The sequence below is a fragment of the Hyaena hyaena genome, unplaced genomic scaffold (genome assembly GCF_003009895.1).
Source record: "Hyaena hyaena isolate Hyena2069 unplaced genomic scaffold, ASM300989v1 scaffold_760, whole genome shotgun sequence".
Taxonomy (NCBI): domain Eukaryota; kingdom Metazoa; phylum Chordata; class Mammalia; order Carnivora; family Hyaenidae; genus Hyaena; species Hyaena hyaena.
Window position 1 is genome coordinate 342,542 of NW_024081391.1, and position 18,160 is coordinate 360,701.

At 44.5% G+C, this 18,160-nt stretch overlaps 1 protein-coding gene across 1 annotated transcript in view; it reads right to left on the reverse strand.

Annotated features, from left to right (window-relative positions):
• ANO2 (anoctamin 2) overlaps positions 1 to 18,160 on the reverse strand; it is a 334,204-nt gene that overhangs the window by 250,835 nt on the left and 65,209 nt on the right. Inside the window, exon 6 of the mRNA XM_039218383.1 lies at positions 311 to 462. Within this exon, the coding sequence (XP_039074314.1) occupies positions 311 to 462 (152 nt within the window). The remainder of the gene's footprint in view (positions 1 to 310; positions 463 to 18,160) is intronic.

The window sequence follows — 18,160 nt, forward strand, 5'->3', positions numbered from 1 at the left end:
ATTTTCTCACTGAACCCCAAGTTTATAGCTGTGTGCTCCACAGTTTGCCATCCATTGTGCAACATGACTAAAATGGCAGGTGCCCCAGAAGCCACTGGACACATGTTGGGGAGCTCTTTGGGATAATCTCACTTAGGGAAGGGGATTCCAAAAGCAGAGGCAGGGAACATTTCACCAAGAAAGCATACGCCTTCGAAGCCCTATCTCTCAGGCACTGGGACACTGGCTGTGGGAGCTGAAGCACTGAGTGGTGTTTGATTTCCCTTCCCATCCCCTGCCACATCCCTACCCCGACAGCTCCCATACTTACAGATACATCTTCTCCCTGGAGAATGGGTAAGAGAGATTTTTCATCTTGTTGTTACTGTGGTCTGGAACTCTGGGTTTCAGGGGTGAGCTCAGCTTCTGCAGAAGCTCGTTGAACTTCTTCGCAATGCTGCCTTCTGATTTGATCTCATACATCTACAAAAGGCAAAGCCACAGGCCTAAAAAGGAGGCCACATCCAACCAAGAGAAGAAAGACTATAACCACGGCTGCATGGTACACCAAACCCCCAGTGGGGGACACTCTGGAAAGAGGAGACTGGGAGAAACAAGGGGAGCCCTTCCCTTCCTGGCTACTTTCACAAGGGTGTGGGCTCTCCACCCTCTCTCAGTCATCTGTGAGAACAGAGTAACCAGTGCAGAGAAACCAGCAAGAAGCCCAAATTTGCTACATGACTTCGTTACATCATCTTAAGAGAAACAGAAGACCTACTATGTGACAGTCGCCATACTAAGTGCTCCACACAAATTAGCTCCAATACACACAGAAACCTAGCTCAGTAAACAATACTACTCTCATACTATGATGAGGAAATTAAGGCTCAGAAAGGTTCACTGAGCCAACAAAGGTCACACAGATAGTAACTGAGTGACAGCTTGGATTTAACTCATGTCAACCTAGTCAAAGTCTGTACTCCACAACTACACCATGCCCATCACTCTCTTTGTGCGTTCCTCTTGGGAAATTTCTGATAAATGAGCCTGTTTTCAAAGTACTAAACCTCTAGCAAGTACCTGCCTTGACTAATATATAGAATTAGTGCCAAGATAATTATTGAGATATATATAGATATATAGATATATAGATATATTACACATAGCTTTTTATAATGCACAGCGTGCTTTTATATACATTACAGCTCTTGTTCTTTTTAATTTATAGATGTAGTCATTGAGACATGGAGGCTGCACTTGTAGCAAAGCTGTGATGGATTAAAGGTGGTCACAAATTTCTTATACAAATTTTCCTTTCAAGAAGTGCTATTCTGTTCCCACCCTCTTAAATCTGAGTGGGCTCTGTAGTTGCTTTAACCAGTACAGCAGAAGGGACATTCTGCCAGTTGCATCCTTTAGAGGATGGGCAGCTTCTGTTTTGGTGTGCCTTTGTCTCTGGACATCCAGAGCCACCAGGAAGAAGTCCATGGTAAGGTAAGAAGGCTCAGAAAGACAAAGGGCTTACGCTGAACCCGGCCTTTCAGCTGCCTGGCCACACATCAGGCATATGAAGGAAGTCTTCTGGGACCTTCCTGTCCAGATCCACCCCCAGCTAAATTCTACCAACTAACCCAACTCAATACCACATGGCATGGAAAATTTACCCATGTCAGTTCTGCTCAAGCTTCTAACCATAAATTCATAAGAAAAGAAAAAGCGACTATGTTTTCAGCTACTAAGTTTGAGCTCATTTGTCATGCTGCACTAGAAAACCAGAACAAGGGCTAACATCCAGATCTTCTAGCTTGAAAGCTGATTTTCTTCTCTATCACAGTATCCATCCAGTGGCTTAAATCTAGAGAGGTAGTAAAACAGGTATGAAATACAATGTAGACAGGGTTAAATGCCACAAAAGCAATACAAAGTATCTGAACGTTCAATGAAAGGAGACAGCACATCCAGTTGAGGAATCAGAAACATGTTTCATCTCAGAAGTAGCATTTTTGTTGAGCTTTAACAGAAAGGTAACTTTCTCTTGTTATCATTTTGTTATTTAATACAATAAGTTACAGGGAGGGGAAGAACGTCCCAATCTAACAACTAAAACATAACCACAGCTTATTTATTTCTTCTAACAAATTTTTTGATGTATTTTGATTTTATTTCAATTATAAAATTAACACAATTCTAGTAAACAAGCAAACCCAAACCATAAAAGTATGTTAACTAAATGTGAACAGTTTCATTTCATTTTCAACTGAATCCCATCATCCTTTCCAGAGGAAATCTCTATTAACAATTTGGAGTATGTTTCATCCTAACTTTTTCCATACACATTCCTTTCTAAATGCAACTATGATCCTATTTCATTTCTGGTTCTACAATCTGCCTGTTTCACTTAGCCATATATTACAGATATATTATCTTTCCAGGTCAGTTCACATAGAACTACCTTAATGAATGTGTAATATTATACAGCAGATGTGAATCCTAATTTGTTTAGTCATTTCCCTAGTGATGGGCATTTATTTTATTTTCTACACATGCTTTATCTTGTTTGATTACACTTCTAATAACATTACCTTATGAATAGTTTGAATGAGTAAGGCTTGAACAGATGCAGGCAAAGACATTCTAGGCAAACAAAAAAGTAGAAAAGTTCAAGCTGAATTGAAGAAGGGTTACATGGCCTGATTTCCTTGGAGCACAAAGATAGTGTAAACCAAGTAATAACTGGAGTTTGTGAATTCCCTAGCAAAGCCTGTGTTTTTTATTGTTCTATTCTACTGTGTTGTTTGCTAAAATGTGAGTTATCCTGGGGGAAAACAGTGTGCCACTTATAATCATGCCTCCATTGTCATTAAATTCTTGAGCCTCCTGCCAAATCTCTCTGCACACATTGGTCACTGTACTGCAAAGAGCTCATCCCTCAGGAATCTTTGAGCCTGGACAGATGGGGACAGAGCAACGACCCCCTCATGCAGTCCCACAACACATCTCACAGGTCATTTGGGGCAGGTGCTGACCAGGCATGTGTCCTGCACTGAGATTGCAATGTGCTAATCATACCCATCACCATGTGTCTTTCAATGGCATGTGCGTGGAAATTAAAGTTTCCAAACAGAAGGGAAGCTCATGGACTCTGTCTTCCAGATGTCTTGGAATGGCAGACTCAGACCCACCAGGGTATTTCTTCTTTGTCCACTTCTCTCTGTTTCTACCTCTACTTTTCTAGTCTGGGAAGCCTTCAACTACTGAAATAACTGGCCTCCTCATGTCTTTTCCTGCTTAGGGTTACCAGCTTAACACACAAAAATTCAAGATGTCCAGTTAAACTTGAATCTCAGATAAAGAGTGAAACATTTTCAGTATAAGTATGGTCCCATGTAATATCTGAGATATACTTTATACTGAAAAAGCATTCATCATTTATCTGAAATTTCAACTTAAGTAGGTATCCTATTATTTTATCTGGCGACCCTACCCTCATCCACCTCTATTTACTCAATGCACTGGAACCAGAATGATCTTTCTCAAGCAAAAATCTGATCATATTGCCTCCCTATGAAAAAAGCCTTCAACAGTTATATTGCTCTAATGATAAAGAGCCCACAGGACCCCATAGGAGTCCCCACAGTCCCTTGCTCATCACACCCAACTGCTGGCCCTCTTGCTGTTTTCCCAACATGCTGAGCGCTCAACACTCTGCATCTACTCCCTACCCCCTCCCCAACTCTGTTCACACTTGGTGTCTCCCTCAATCATCACTTCCTAAAGAAAGTCCTTCTTAGCTTCCAGACAAGGTCGAGTCCTACCTTCACAGTATTTCATGGGCCCAAATTCCTCTCCTTCATAGCACTTATTGCAGTTGTAATTTTACATTTATTTGAGTGATTATTTGATTACTGTCCAGGTGCCCTACCAAAGCATGATCTCCATGAAGGCAGGATGCCGTCCAAACTGTTTCCTATCTTTGAATGAATGAATGAATGAATGAATGAATGATAAATTTCAGGGGAAACCAATATTGATATGGCAGCTGCTACCACTGGAGGAGCCCTGGCTGGGACAGAACAGCCATAAGGTAACAGTCTTGGTAGAAATAAATGGGGTTGGAGAGTAAAGCTAAAACCCCAGACTCTGTCTGGCTGAACAGCTTCCCTCCCTGTCTGCACCAACTGCAAAGGCACCTGAGAACCCAGCCTTGGCAGAGGCCAGGATGCCTATATTCAACAGATTAATAACTCAGCAATTGCATCAGGGCTTTTTTCTGGCAGAAGGTTAGCTGAGAACCTTCACGCAGTTCTTCACCCTCACCCTGGCAATGCATCTGGTAGAGGTCACTTAGAGAAATGGGCTAAAAGGACTAGGCACTTATGGTGTGTCTTTAGAGGGACCAAGCATGGGCCCAGGATACCTTTTGACTGTTTCTTGATGTGGGGGGTAGGGTACCCTAAATCACTGAAAGCAATATCATCCGGCTCCAGGAAAAATGTAAAAGGTGGAGGAGAGTCTCACAGAAACATCAAGGTAACATCCGCTCCACAACACTGACCAAGACCCCACACAGTCGTGTCAGGCTGAAAGACCTGACCAACTTACCTTGGAAAGAGATTTCCCAGACTTCAGGGACTCTTGGGAGATGGATCCAGACATATACTCACAATAAAACACAGGTGGCATGGCACAGCACCACGGACACTAAGCTCACAAGACAAAGGACCTGCTCCCTTGCCTCCATGCCTGAGCACTGTACCTGTTCCTGAAGCTTCTTCCCTCTCTTTTCACCTGGGCTATTCCTCCTTCTCCTTCACCACTAGGCTTAAGTATCAACTTGCCCAGAAAAACTTCCCTGGCTGCTCACTTCTTGTCATGCTTCTTCAGTACCCTGTGAACAAATACCTGTGTCATGAGGTTTATCGTGTTCTTCTCTAATTCTTGGCTCACTTGTCTGTCTCCCCAGCTGGCTCTCGACTTCTGGAGAGCAGATGCCGAACCCTGTGTGCCTTGTCCACAGCAGAAACACAATAACGTCTGAGTGACCTGGGTCCTGGTCCTTGCTGACACCAAGGAGCTGTGTGACTTCAAGCAGATCACTCTCCCTCTTAGGTTCTTCATCTCTAAAGAGAGAACTAGGGAATACCCAATTCCCACCATGCTGGAATAAGACAGACGAAACAACACAACACCCAGACAAAAACAAAAAACCATGAAATAATGACTGCTGTGGTCTGAATGTTTGTGTTCCCCCAAAATTTGTATTTTGAAATACTTAATGCCCAATATGATGGTATTAGAAGGTGGGGCCTTTGGAGCTGATCCAATCATGAGGGTGGAGCCCCTTCTGCCACACGAGAACACAGTGAGGAAGTACCAGCTCTGAATGAGGAAGCGGTACTTCACCTGACCACAACAGCAACCTGGTCTCAGACTTCCAGTCTCCAGAACTCTGAGAAAGAAATCTGTCTTGTTTATAAGCCATTCTGTCCATGGTATTCCCTTATAGCAGCCTCAATGGACTGAGACCATGGCTTTCAGGATACTGGCTATCAGGCAACAAAGTTCCTAGGAGACAGGTAACAAGCAAGATGGCTCCTGGGGAACTCACTGCCTTGAGAGGGGTTCTCAGCCAAGGGGCAGGAAGGGGAGACCAGTGGGGCCAGTCAGCCCCCTGAGCTGAAGAGACAGAGCTGGAAGTATGGGGGAGGCCAAGGTAACTGGAGTCCACAGGACAGGATAGCCCAGAGGAGAGCTTCACAAGGAGCCCTAGAGATCTGCAGATGGTCCCCTGTGAGCATTTGGCTGCACGGGTGTGAGGGAACTAGCCGAGCCTGGAGAAAGAACCTTCTAAGAGGACTGAAAATAGCATCTCTTCCCATCAGACAGAATGGAAAATCTCATCATCCACAGGGCACTGGGAAGACTATTCAGGTTGACTCAGAGGTGGGGGATCATTAGCCCTAGACTGTGCACTGCTCCAGATCCACTTAACAAATCATAAAAAAAGAACTGGAATAAATGCCTTGGAAAGTATTGTCCAAGTCTAACAGTGTACAGCTTTAAACATTTAATGAAAAAGAAATACTCATGATGTTTCTATGGTTCAACATTGTAGGCACCCCCTAGATGCAGGCGCTGAGCTCAGTGGTTGATTTGCCAAGTGCTGGAGAAGCACAAAGCTGGTGATAACCCTTCCAACACAGAATGTTTGCAATGTGCCCAGCACTTCTGTAGGCACTACTTCATTGGGCCCCATGAACACTCTACCTGTGTGCCTGCCAAATACCATTAGCATCACTACTTTGCAGACAGGAAAACTGAGACTTAAGGGCAAGGAATTGCCAGAGTCGCTGGTGAAACCAGGCTTGAAACCCAGGTTTCCTGACTCCCCCACCCAGCCTCTTTCCTTCAACCTTTGATCCTTGGAAGGACTTCATGGTCCCCTAAAGAAGAAGCAGGCCAGAGCTCCCTTTCAGTCCTCACCAAACCCAGCAGACCAGGCTCTTCTCTTGTGTCCATCAGGATCCAGGAAAGGCACCTTGATTCTCTTTATTGTCATTAATGTGCTCAATGGCCGCCTCGTTATTACTGTTATTCTTGGACATCAGAGAATTATGAACATCCTCAGAAATGGCAAGACACATGTTAGCCAGCTGTTCCCCATTTTGCCCTCCCTGGGTACACGATACGCCTTTCATGTGCTTAAAATCATAAATAATTTTTAAAGTATGTTGCTCTTATTTTTTATTCCAGGGCTCAAATGTGGTTCTCATAAAAGCTCATTTTGGCCTCATTGTCACAGTCTAAGAGGTTTACCGAGATCCCTTCTTTTCTTACTTCTTCCCCCCCACCCCCGTCTTCCTCTGCCTCTCCTCTCCAGAGGGGCACAGCACTGTGGTCTCAGGGCTGATTTGTTTCCTTCCTGAGTTGGAATCATCCCTTCTGGGATGCAAGGAACCAAGGCTATGGTGATATCTATCATGAACAGATACATAATACTGTCCCCATTTTACAGATAAAGAAACCAAGGCACGGAAAGTTTTACTAACATTCCCAGTGTCATACAAACAAGAAGACGTCCAATGACCCCAGATCAAGGAGAAGGTGCAACAATACGAGCTATAAAAATATATTCTTGATCATCTGTGAGTAATTCACCTGTACTGACCTAAGAAGTCCTCTCCTTACAACTTGTAGGAAGTCAGTGGGAAGAGCACAAACCAGGCATCAAGATGGACAGTGAGCCCAGCTGTGAGCATGTGTGTCTCTTTATATCCCATAACCCCAAAAGTCTGCCTATTTTAATCTATTTATGCTTTCCTCTGCTCCTAGTCACTAGATAATTGAGGGTCAACTGTTATTATTTATGACATATCACTCATCTTGAACACTAGGGCTGGGCTGAAGATCAGCATCACACCCACTTTCTGACCTTTAATGTCAAAAGGCTCGGGCACACTGAGAAGTCATTAGCCATTAGCCAACAAGGGTGGAAGCCTCTGGACTAAGGAAGTTAGGAGAAAAGGAAGCTAAAGATGCAGCAGAATTTGGCCCCCTTGTTCTTATTTGCTGTGCTGATGCCTGAAAGGGCAGAGGGAGAGATACACATATACATGCCCACACGCACGTGTGCACACTCTGTACCAGATTCAAGGACTCCCATGCATAAGCATTTACCCGTGTGTGTGAGTGTTAAGCTATTCACCAAAGTGCCAACAGCACCAGAATCCCCAAGGTCAGCTGCATCCTAGATCCCACCAGGAGACTCTGTGTGACATCAACAACAGGAGAGCTAACCATTCTCTTCATCCCCACCTGTGCTTACGGGTAAATTTCCTGTCTGAAGCAACGCTGAGCCTGGAAAGTGATACACTTACAACATGCACATCCTCCTTTGTCTAACTCTATATTCATTTATGGTTTTTAATTCCATTTTGGTATGTGCTCTACATATGAATGAATGTTTGCTGACTTTAACAATATGGGATAAAAGCCAAACTACTTACATGGCTGACAAATCCCCTATGAGCCATGCTTCCTGCCTCCCACTGCATGCATAATGGCATGATGGCCTCCTCTCAGTTCCACACACAGGCTGGGTTTTCCTTATCTTGGGGCTGGATGACCTGTCCTTCCCTCCCCTGGGAAAGTTCTCACCTGTCCTCCCAACAGGCAACTCCAACCCAGCCTGGGGTCTTTTTCTTCTATGGGTGCATCCCAGCTCACACAGCTCTCGAACTTCTGAATCTTTACCATGCTGAAGCCAAAGGGCCCGAGACCAGCTGTGGTCACCACTGAATCACCTGCCCTCAGCAGAGTATCTCAAACATAGTGATACTCAATAGATATCCACTGGATGGATGGATGGATGGATAGATGGATGGACAGGTGGATGGGTGAGTGGGTGGGTAGAAGTGTGGGTAGATGAAAGGCTAGGACCCTCTATACACAACCTATCCCCATTCCAGCTACAGTTAGACTTTTCCCAAATGTTTTTTGGCAACTGAAGGGGCAACTGAAAACCCAGAGCAAGAATGGATAATATGGTACATACGCTGCCAACCCCACCCCTGTAGACAGTCCTATGGGATGACAGCAATCCTTCCTAATGCCCTCAGATGGGCCTCAGAGCTCACTCAGCATCAGTCTAAAGCCAGCTGCCACCACAGATTAGGTCTGGTATGTGTGACACATTCTTTAATTCATTAACACATATTGGTTTCATGCCTGCTCTATCCCAGGCCCCTTCTAGATGCTACCTATATCACAAACCCAAATCCCTGCCTTCATGGAGCTTCCAATGTAGTGGGGAGACAGACAATCAAACAAGAGCACAAACACATGACTCAGGAGCCAGTGGTGCTGAGTGTTAGGAAGGAAAAACAAGAGAGGGGCATAGAGAGTGGCCAGGGGCATGCCTCACAGAGGCTAGACAAGGAGGACTGTCCAAGGAGGGGGGCATATGAGCAGAAATCCCAGTGAAGTGAGGGAGTGAGTTCTGTGGGTAGAGTTCTTCCAGGCAGAGAGAAGAGCAAACAGAGAGGCCCTGAGATGGAAACAGGCTTGGCATTCTGGAGGAAGAACAAGGAGGCCAGTGAGGCTGGAAAGCTAGCAAGCAGGAAAAGGTAGGAAATCAATTTCTGTATCAGAGGCAGCAGCTGTGGCATCCATTCAGAGTCCCTGATGTAGACATTATCATTCCTGGCCCCTCTCTGACCAACAGCCCTTTAATGTCTACCACAGGAACCACAGAACACCCTCAGGTTGGACCCTGCCCCAGCCCTGGCACCATCAGTGGTCCCATTCTGCCTTTACACTCAAGTGCACATCCTTGGGCTTTCGTTGGTGCAGTGCTGGTAAACGTTTACTAACTGTAGGTGCTGTTGACCTGTAACGTTTGTGGGTTTCTATGGTATAAATAATGCCATAGAAATAAGAACTCTGACCATTTTCAAGCTATCATTGGTTTAACCACTACCTTGGAAAGTTCGTGAAAAAGTAACAATCAGATCTCGACAGATCAACATGTCACTGACCCCAGTTTTAACTGGGTAAGAAGAGCTCCGCCCATGAGCCCCAAGTGTCAGAGCTGACTGCCTCTGCCTGATTCTCTACCTCTCCCCTCCTGCTCGCTCTTTCCCATTTACCCTCAGAAGCAGCCATGGCCAAGCTGGAAGAGCACCCACATATCCTGGTTACTCAGTACAGTCCTAGCATAATCAGTAAGAGCTCTTCCACCCTCAAAGGGCCCCACTTTGGGTGATAAAGTCAATGGTCAGCCTGCACTGGGTGCCAGCCAACCCCAGTGTGGCACGTGTTACCCCAGTTCAGAGAAACACGACTCTAATCTTTTTTTTTTAATATTTTTATTTATTTCTAGGAGAGAGAGAGACAGCGTGAGCAGGGGAGGGTCAGAGAGAGAGGGAGACACAGACTCCAAATCAGGCTCTGTGCTCGGAGCACAGAGCCCGACGCGGGGCTCGAACCCACGAACCGCGAGATCATGACCTAAGCGAAAGTCGGACGCTTAACCAACTAAGCCACCCAGGCGCCCCGTCACGACTCTAATCTTTAACAAAAGAAAGCCACCACTTGTATTTCCATTTTTTAAGCATGAGTCTTAAAATAATACAACAATTCAAAATCACTTCCCCTTACATTTTCATATTTTCGGCTTCACCGTTTTTGAGCCCAGAATCAGGCCTATCCACTAACAGACCAATGCTAGGTCTGGCAGGCCCAGAGGGTCTCACCAGGCCCGTATGCATGTCTAGAACACGGCCATATCCCACCTCAGGTTCCTCACTCAAACCATAGCACTTAGGTAGCATCAATCATTTTGTTTTTATTTTTGAAAATGAGAAGTTTTACTGAAAACAAAAAAGAATAAAAATTCAAAGTATTCTGCACTCTTTCCAGTTATTTGAATACCAATATAAGAGCATGCACAAAAAGCCCATAAAGATATCAGATATAAACCCTACCCTTTCAGCTGTGCCTCTATTAAAAACAAATGTCTGGGACCAGACAATGACAACATGTCAGCCAACCCTATGTAAACACCTACAGCCAACTCTATGTAAACACCAACAGTTCTGGTTCATTTAAAAATTACTGCTGACAATAATAAAAAGAATCTGCCCTGAAAGGCATCTTGAAGCCTGAGTAGACAGTGACCTTTCTCCCTGTGACCAGGGATCTACAAGTTCTCTATCCTCAACAAAGCTCATTGAGTTTCTTCTGCTTTTCCCTTTCTGGTCACCAGAGAGGATTCACTAAACTAGCAAAATGGCCCCAAAGAGTAATCAGCTCACCACCTGGTGAAGGAAGGCGTTGGTCTGGATGAGGAGGGGAAAGAATGTGCCTCCTGTTATGGAAGATCGCACGAACTGTACACAGCTGTGAGCTAAAAGCCCTGCTACTATGCTGTGGACCACAGCTGCAAGAAGATCCTCAGGCTGGGGAAGCAGGGATGATCTGGCATCAAGAGGCCAATCAATCTAGTATTTACTGAGCATCTATCATTTATATTAACACCAAACTAGAATTTGCAGGGAATACACAGAAAACACAAATTATAGTTCTCAGGGAGGGAGGGAGGTTATGGCACCTTTGGAGACACAAGAATAAGGCACCCAAAGTACTAAAGGGAAAACTAACGAATGAGAAAAATCCTGACTATAGGTTGACTAAGAATCCACTTAAGGAAAAAGGAGGGCCAATGAGAGAAGTGAGATTTGGGCTAGGATGAAAAGAATGTGTTTCTTTACCATTTACTGTGTATTTAGAGAAGATGAGAAGATCATTCTAGGAGTAGAGGTAAATATTTAAAGCATGTGAAAAGGTTCCAGGACCTGGGAGAGAGAGTAAAGTACTCTCCTCTTGACAAGAGTCTAAATCAGGGAGCTCAGGGGCGCCGAGGTGGCTCAGTCGGTTGAGCGTCCGACTTCGGCTCAGGTCATGATCTCCCAGTCGGTGGGTTCGAGCCCCAAGTCGGGCTCTGTGCTGACAGCTCGGAGCCTGGAGCCTGCTTCAGATTCTGTCTCCCTCTCTCTCTGCCCCTCCCCCACTCACTCTGTCTCTCAAAATAAAATAAAGACATAAGAAGAAAAAAAAAAGATTTAAATCAGGGAGCTCAATGTAGGCTCCACAGAAAGGCATGGGCAAGAGAACTCAGAGAAAATCCAGTGACATTACCAGGCTCAAGGACAAAGAGCAGCCCCAGATACAGAGTCGAGATCCACATGCTAAGTGTACTACCTCATTGAGTACACAGCTTGAACAAGCGGCAGATGTGGAACACTTTTACTCTGAGATATTTGGGCACAATCAGAGTGTGAATAACCCCACAGGAGTATCCATCCTCAGGTCCCTCAGCTCACAACAACAATGGGGAAAGGATGAACAAATTCATTAACTGTCACTTGGCTGATGTGTGGACCCCAACATTTTAAATCTATGACAGAGAAGTTAAGAGTCCAACCTCCATACTTTACAGATGAGAAAACTATCATACAGGACTGCTAAGTAACTCACTGTTCCAGTCTAAGGCAATGATAAGAGAAAAATTCTGATGTGCTACCTCTCTCAGCCCAGGAGTATTTAATCTGGGATAGAGTTTCCCAGGGTATTTTCTGCAGATCACTGGTTCCCCAGGATTCCTAGGAACATACTATAAGTGTGTTCAGAATAAGCTATGAGTGTTCAGAGGAAAAAAGTTAAAGTAGAATCTTGTTCTTTACTGAGAGTCTTCTTAGAACTTTTAATTGGTCAGAAAAACTTAACTATTAGTGTTTCTAAATTATGTTAGACCATGAATCATTTTTATTTTTTTATTTGAGAAAGAGAAAGAGAGCAAGAGAGAGAGAGAGAGAGAGAGAGAGAGAATCTTAAGCAGGCTCCACACTCAGTGCAGAGCCCGACGCAGGGCTCAATCCCATGACCCTGGGATCATGATCTGCAAAATCAAGAGTCAGACACTCAACCAACTGAGCCACCTGGGCGTCCCAGACTGAATTATTTTTAAAAACAAAAGACCACTGGTTCTAGAGTACAGGCTCTAAGAGATGATGTTCTAGACCATGCTAGCTCAAGCTTCAATTTGGACTCTACAGTAAAGTGAGGTAGGAGCACAACTTTGCAGTCAGAAAGAAAGGAGCCTAACCCCTTCATGTCACATGACCTTAGGGAAGCTTATTAACCTCTCTGAACCTGTTTCCTTATCTACAAAATGGGGCTAAAGCTAGTACCTACCTCATATTGTTGTGAGGATAAAAACAAAAAGCTCTTATCAGAGAACTTAGCACATAAGAAGCATTAGCTATATTTAAAACTCAATTTAACTATTTATCAACTTATATGTATGGTTAGAAGTTCTTTTATCTTCAGATATTTTGAGTGGTATCATTGAGAGTGGTTTTATTACCTTTCTCCTCAAAGTCAACCATAAAAATTATGAAATATGGGCAATATGTTAGCAACATGCTAACAGATGGGGTTCCTGGGTGGCTCAGCTGGTTAAACATCCAACTTTGGCTCAAGTCATGATCTCACAGTTTGTGAGTTCGAGCCCCACGTCAGGCACTGTGCTAACAGCTTAGAGCCTGGAGCCTGCTTCCGATTCTGTGTCTCCCTCTCTCTCTGCCCCTCCCCCACTCATGCTCTGTCTCTATCTGTCTCAAAAATAAATATAACATTTATTCATGCCCATCCCCCCCTCCCCCCCACATCCATCAGTCCTCAGTTTTTGTCAGCATTCAAGAGTCTCTCATGGTTTGCCTCTCTCCCTTTCCCCCACCATTTCCGCCCTTCTTCTCCCCCTTGGTCCTCCGTCAAGTTCCTCCTAATCCTCCTATACGTGCAAACATATGGTATTTGTCCTTCTCTGCCTGACTTGAGTTTTATCTTCTCAATTTCAGTTTCCTGCTCAGTTCCTGGCTCACATAAAACAAAGCTACATGTTTCACTTGAAAACAGGAGAGATGAAATAGCATCATGCAAAAGGGTAAATATTAAAAGGAGAGGGAAAAAATGCCCATCTTTCTTTGTATAGATCATATCTTCAAAGGTAACTCAAGGGCAAATTCTGTAATGTTCAATGAAAATAACTTCTCTTTATTAAAATAATATGATAAGTAAAGCAGAGGTGGAAAACAAAAAAAAAAAAATAATAAATAAATAAATATAACATTTAAAACACGCTAATAGGCCTTATCCTTATTTACCCATTTTCAAGGCAGAAGCTTTCACCTAATCAAACCAACAATCATCTTTGGAAACAGAAGTATAAGTGGGGAAATAATTGCTGAATTGAATAAGCAGCTCTTCTTAGCCACACTGGGTCTCCTTCCACCATGCGTGCTAAGGTGAGCCTCTTCCAAATTCTTCAGATCTCATCAAAGCAGAAGCGGAACGTGAAACAGACAGACATGGTGAGGTCAGGCAGGAGCCTTTGCACAAAGGCTCCTCCAGACAAGCCCACTGCCCAGCATCAAGGAATGAACAAGGCTACTTCAAGAAACCTTAGAAAATGCCAAGTGGATTCCTGGGATACAGAGCAAGCCCACAAGCCTACCTGAGACCCAGGTCTTCTATCACTGGCCTACTGCCTCCTGCCCAGAGGAAGAGTATACTCATTTCCCAGGGCTGTCATAACAAACTACCACAAAGTGTGGTAGTCACTTTGCCACGAGTCTGGAACTGAGATGCCAACAGGCCTGCACCCCCTCTGAAGGCTCAAAGGGGAAAAGCTTCCTTAGGCTCTGAGGGCCCCAAGCATTCACCTTGGCCTGGGACTGCATTCCTCCATTCGCAGCCTCTGCCTACATCTGGTCTTCTCCCCTGTGTGTCTGTGGATCTTAATTCTCTCTCAGCCAATCATTGGATTTGGGCCCACCCTACATCCAGGATGATCTTATCTTGAGATCCTTACCTAATTATATCTCCAAAGAACCCTTTTTCCAAATAAGATCACATTCACAAGTTCTGGGGTTAGGGCTTGGACACCGATTGTTGGACACCACTATTCAGACCACTACAAAAAGGATCATGGACCTTAAAAGCACAAGCACTTGTGATGGCTAATTTTATGTGTCAACTTGACTGGCCATGAGGCGCCGAGATATTTGGCCAGCATTATTCTGAGTGTTGTGAGGGTGGCTTTTGGATAAGATTAATATTTGAATAGATATTCTGAGTAAAGCAGCTTGCCCCCCTAATGTGGTGGGCCTCTATCCAATCAGTTGAAGGCTTGAATAGAACAAAAAGGTTGAGTAAGAGAACAAACTGAGGGCAGATGGGGGGGAGGGGAAAGGCGGTAATGGGCATGGAGGAGGGCACTTGTGGGGATGAGCACTGAGTGTTATATGGAAACCAACTTGACAATAAACTATTAAAAATTTTTTTAATTTTTTAAAAATTAAAAAAAAAAAGGTTGAGTAAGGGGAACTTCTACTGCCTGATTGTTTGAGCTGGGACATTGATTTTTTTTCCTGCCCTCAGATTTGAACTGAAATGGGCTCTTCTTGGGTCTCTAAACTGATAGGCATTTGGACTGGAACTTACTCCATTAACTCTCTTGGTTCTCTAGCTTGCCATAATCATGTGGAATGATTCCTCATAATAAATCAATCTCTCTCTCTCTCTCTCTCTCTCTCTCACTCACACACACACACACACACACACACACACACACACACACACACACACTTCTTTTTGTTCTCTTTCCCTGGAGGCACCTGATTAATACAGGCATTAACTCTACATAACTGAGGAGAAGCATGAAGTGCTGTGACTCTGGTGGGACAGAGTCCCTGAAGCTGGCTGGACAACATAAGCCACAGGGAGGGTCTTCCTGTGGAGCCTCTGCAAAGCCAGGGTTACCAAATCAGAACCTCTAGAGAGGCAGTAGCAGGTGTCTGAGAACAACTTCCAATAATTTATAAAGCTTAATGGAATTAGTATTTTCCTCTAAGGGGCCATTCAGGCTAACCAAAATGCCACGTTTCTTTGCTTTTCAGCTGGAATTCTAATAGTTCAGTGTGGTAACACCAATTTCTTAATGCCACTTATGTATATATTCAGTTCATGAAAATGAAATGATGAATTATTCTTTAATAAATGCAGTTTGGTAGATAAAAGAGATTTCAAAACACAGATTCCATGGAGAGACTTAAAAGATGAATATTTCTGCTCTTTTCTCTTTGGATCACTGACTCATCAGAACATTACTTTGCACTACAATCCACCTTGCACTGTAGTTTAACACAGAAACCTCAATTTTTATCCAAAAGCAGTTAAAAAATCGCTATGCAAAGAACATTCCAGTACCCTATATGAACTCATTACTGAAAATATATCCTTTATATTGTTTGTATCCTTTATGTTGCAATTATACTTGAACAACAGGAAAAAAGTTTGCATCCTCTGACAAAACAGATGCTCATCTCCATGGATTATGTGAGCCATGGTCCTTCCTGTCTTGGCTACCAGGAAGCTCAAAGGGAAATCTGTCACACTTGGATTAATCACTCTTATTTTTCTATTTCTATTATCATCATTTCCCCTGCGCCTCCTTACTTTTCCCCCAATTATAGGGGGATTTTTTTTGTATTTACCCTTTTTAAAAATGGTCCCTTTGTATTTATGATTTTGGCTGTAACCCATCACAAATCCTGTTGTACAAAATAGGCTAAGATATGAATCAACCCCAAGTTCATGAGGGCAGAGCCAGTAGTGAAACTCAGGTCTCCTTTTGCCACATCTGCCATCTATCCCTTGAAATGGGCGCCTTCAAGACCTCCCTCCTGCACTGCAGGGCTGGGCAGTCCTCCTGCTGGCCCTCCCAGGGGCTGCACCACAGGTCTCGCACATGCAAGCATTACGTTTAGGGACGCCCCAAGGAGTCACGCATTAGGAAACAGAAATCCCCCAGCACACAGTGCAAAGGCCATCTGTTCCCGCCTCTCCCCAGACTCCATGTCTGGGCTTCTGGCTGCCTTAGCAGGCTTAAGGAGCTGGGTCCGGTTTCCCCAACACTGCAGATGCTGGCTGTGAAGGGAAACAGCAGGAAAGAGCAGGCCAATTTGTTGCTGACCGTGCGGCCCTGTGCACATCAAATATGAACAACAATAGCGACAACAGTAATAGTACCAGCTATCATGTGTTGCCTGTGCCTCTATGCTAGACATCGACATCATCACCACTCCTTTCAACAGCCTGCTATGATATTTATTACTCCTGCTTTGGAGATGAAGTTTGCTCTAAGTCTGCTTTCCTAAAAAAGTATAACTTGCTGGAAGTTAACAGCATCTACTTGCAAGTCCTCACAGGCTCCTGGAAACAGCAAAAGTGGCCCCTGAAATATCAGTCTGTCTCTTCATAACAGCTAACTAAGTTTGGATAGACTGGACAAAAGTGATTTTCACCCACCCCAGGCATGTCACTTCTTTCAAATTCGGTGGATTCTGGCTGGATTAATATGACTTCATGGACAAGAATGGACTCTGTGTCTGTTCCCAGCCTTGTTTCTGTTGCAGGAAGCACTTGGAGAGTAAGTAAAGATAAGGAGTGAAAGGGGGGAAATGGTCATTCATATGGATAAAATGTGAATGAGGGAGAAACATAAATGTTGACCGAAATCTAGAAGGCCCACTTTGGTAATGAGCAAAGGTGAGAAGGCGCCCATTACAAACCTTCCCAGGCTGCCCAGGGCCAAAGGCCAGGCCTCCCCACCCATTTCCTGTGCATGGATGTTGAGTGTCCCTCGCAAAATGTTGGCTCTCCTATTGTTGTTCTTGGAAAACAAATGTTTCCTTCCAAGATTCCCCCCTCCTGGTTAATATCTGTGTTCAGGACTCTGAGTCCCCGGACGCGTTACTATGGATTTGTCCAGGTTTGAGACCTCAATTTCGTGACTTCCTCCCCATCTTCCTGGTCTCTCCAGCCCCTGCTGAGTTATGATACAAACCTCCACTGGCCTGGAGGATGCTCAGCTGATCCCACACCATGCCTCAGCCTTCCTCTGCATTCCCCCCACCACCAGGATGTGGCTCTCTGCAAATGTAGTTTATTCACATTGTAGTCACTTCCCAAACCCACTAAAACAGTAGGAAAATGCCACTGACCTCCATGCTAGCCTTGCACAGACTTCCTTGTCTCATCCTCCCTGTTCATGCCTCTGAGTGGATGGGTAGGTAGGTAGGTAGGTAGCCCCTACCTCCACCCTTGTGATCAGGTTCTCAGATTGATTTTGAAAAACATATGCATCCTACCCTGCCTACCAAGTTATAACCCCCTCTTCTGCTTATGCCATCCCCTGTGAGGTCAGCCACTACATCTTTGACTACAAAGAAGATAGGGGCCATGTGGCTGGACCCACAGAAGGATGCCACAACAGTCCACCTGTGTCAAATTTGGGAACCAGAAACTTTGAGGAGAAGTTCCTTCTGTTATGTCTGCAGCCTTCTGGGAGCCACCACCTGGCTCTGCTCTCCCAAGACTCCTTGGCCCACCTTATTTACATATAGATCTGTGCTGTGCTAATGAGTTGCCAGTTGAGATAGTATTTTACTCATGCTTTGATGTCTGGGTATGTGCATTCCCCCTGTAAGCTCTCTGAGAGGATGGATTACTTCTGTGCCCTTCAGTGTCTGTCCAAAGACCCTCTACAGTGGGTCCCCCG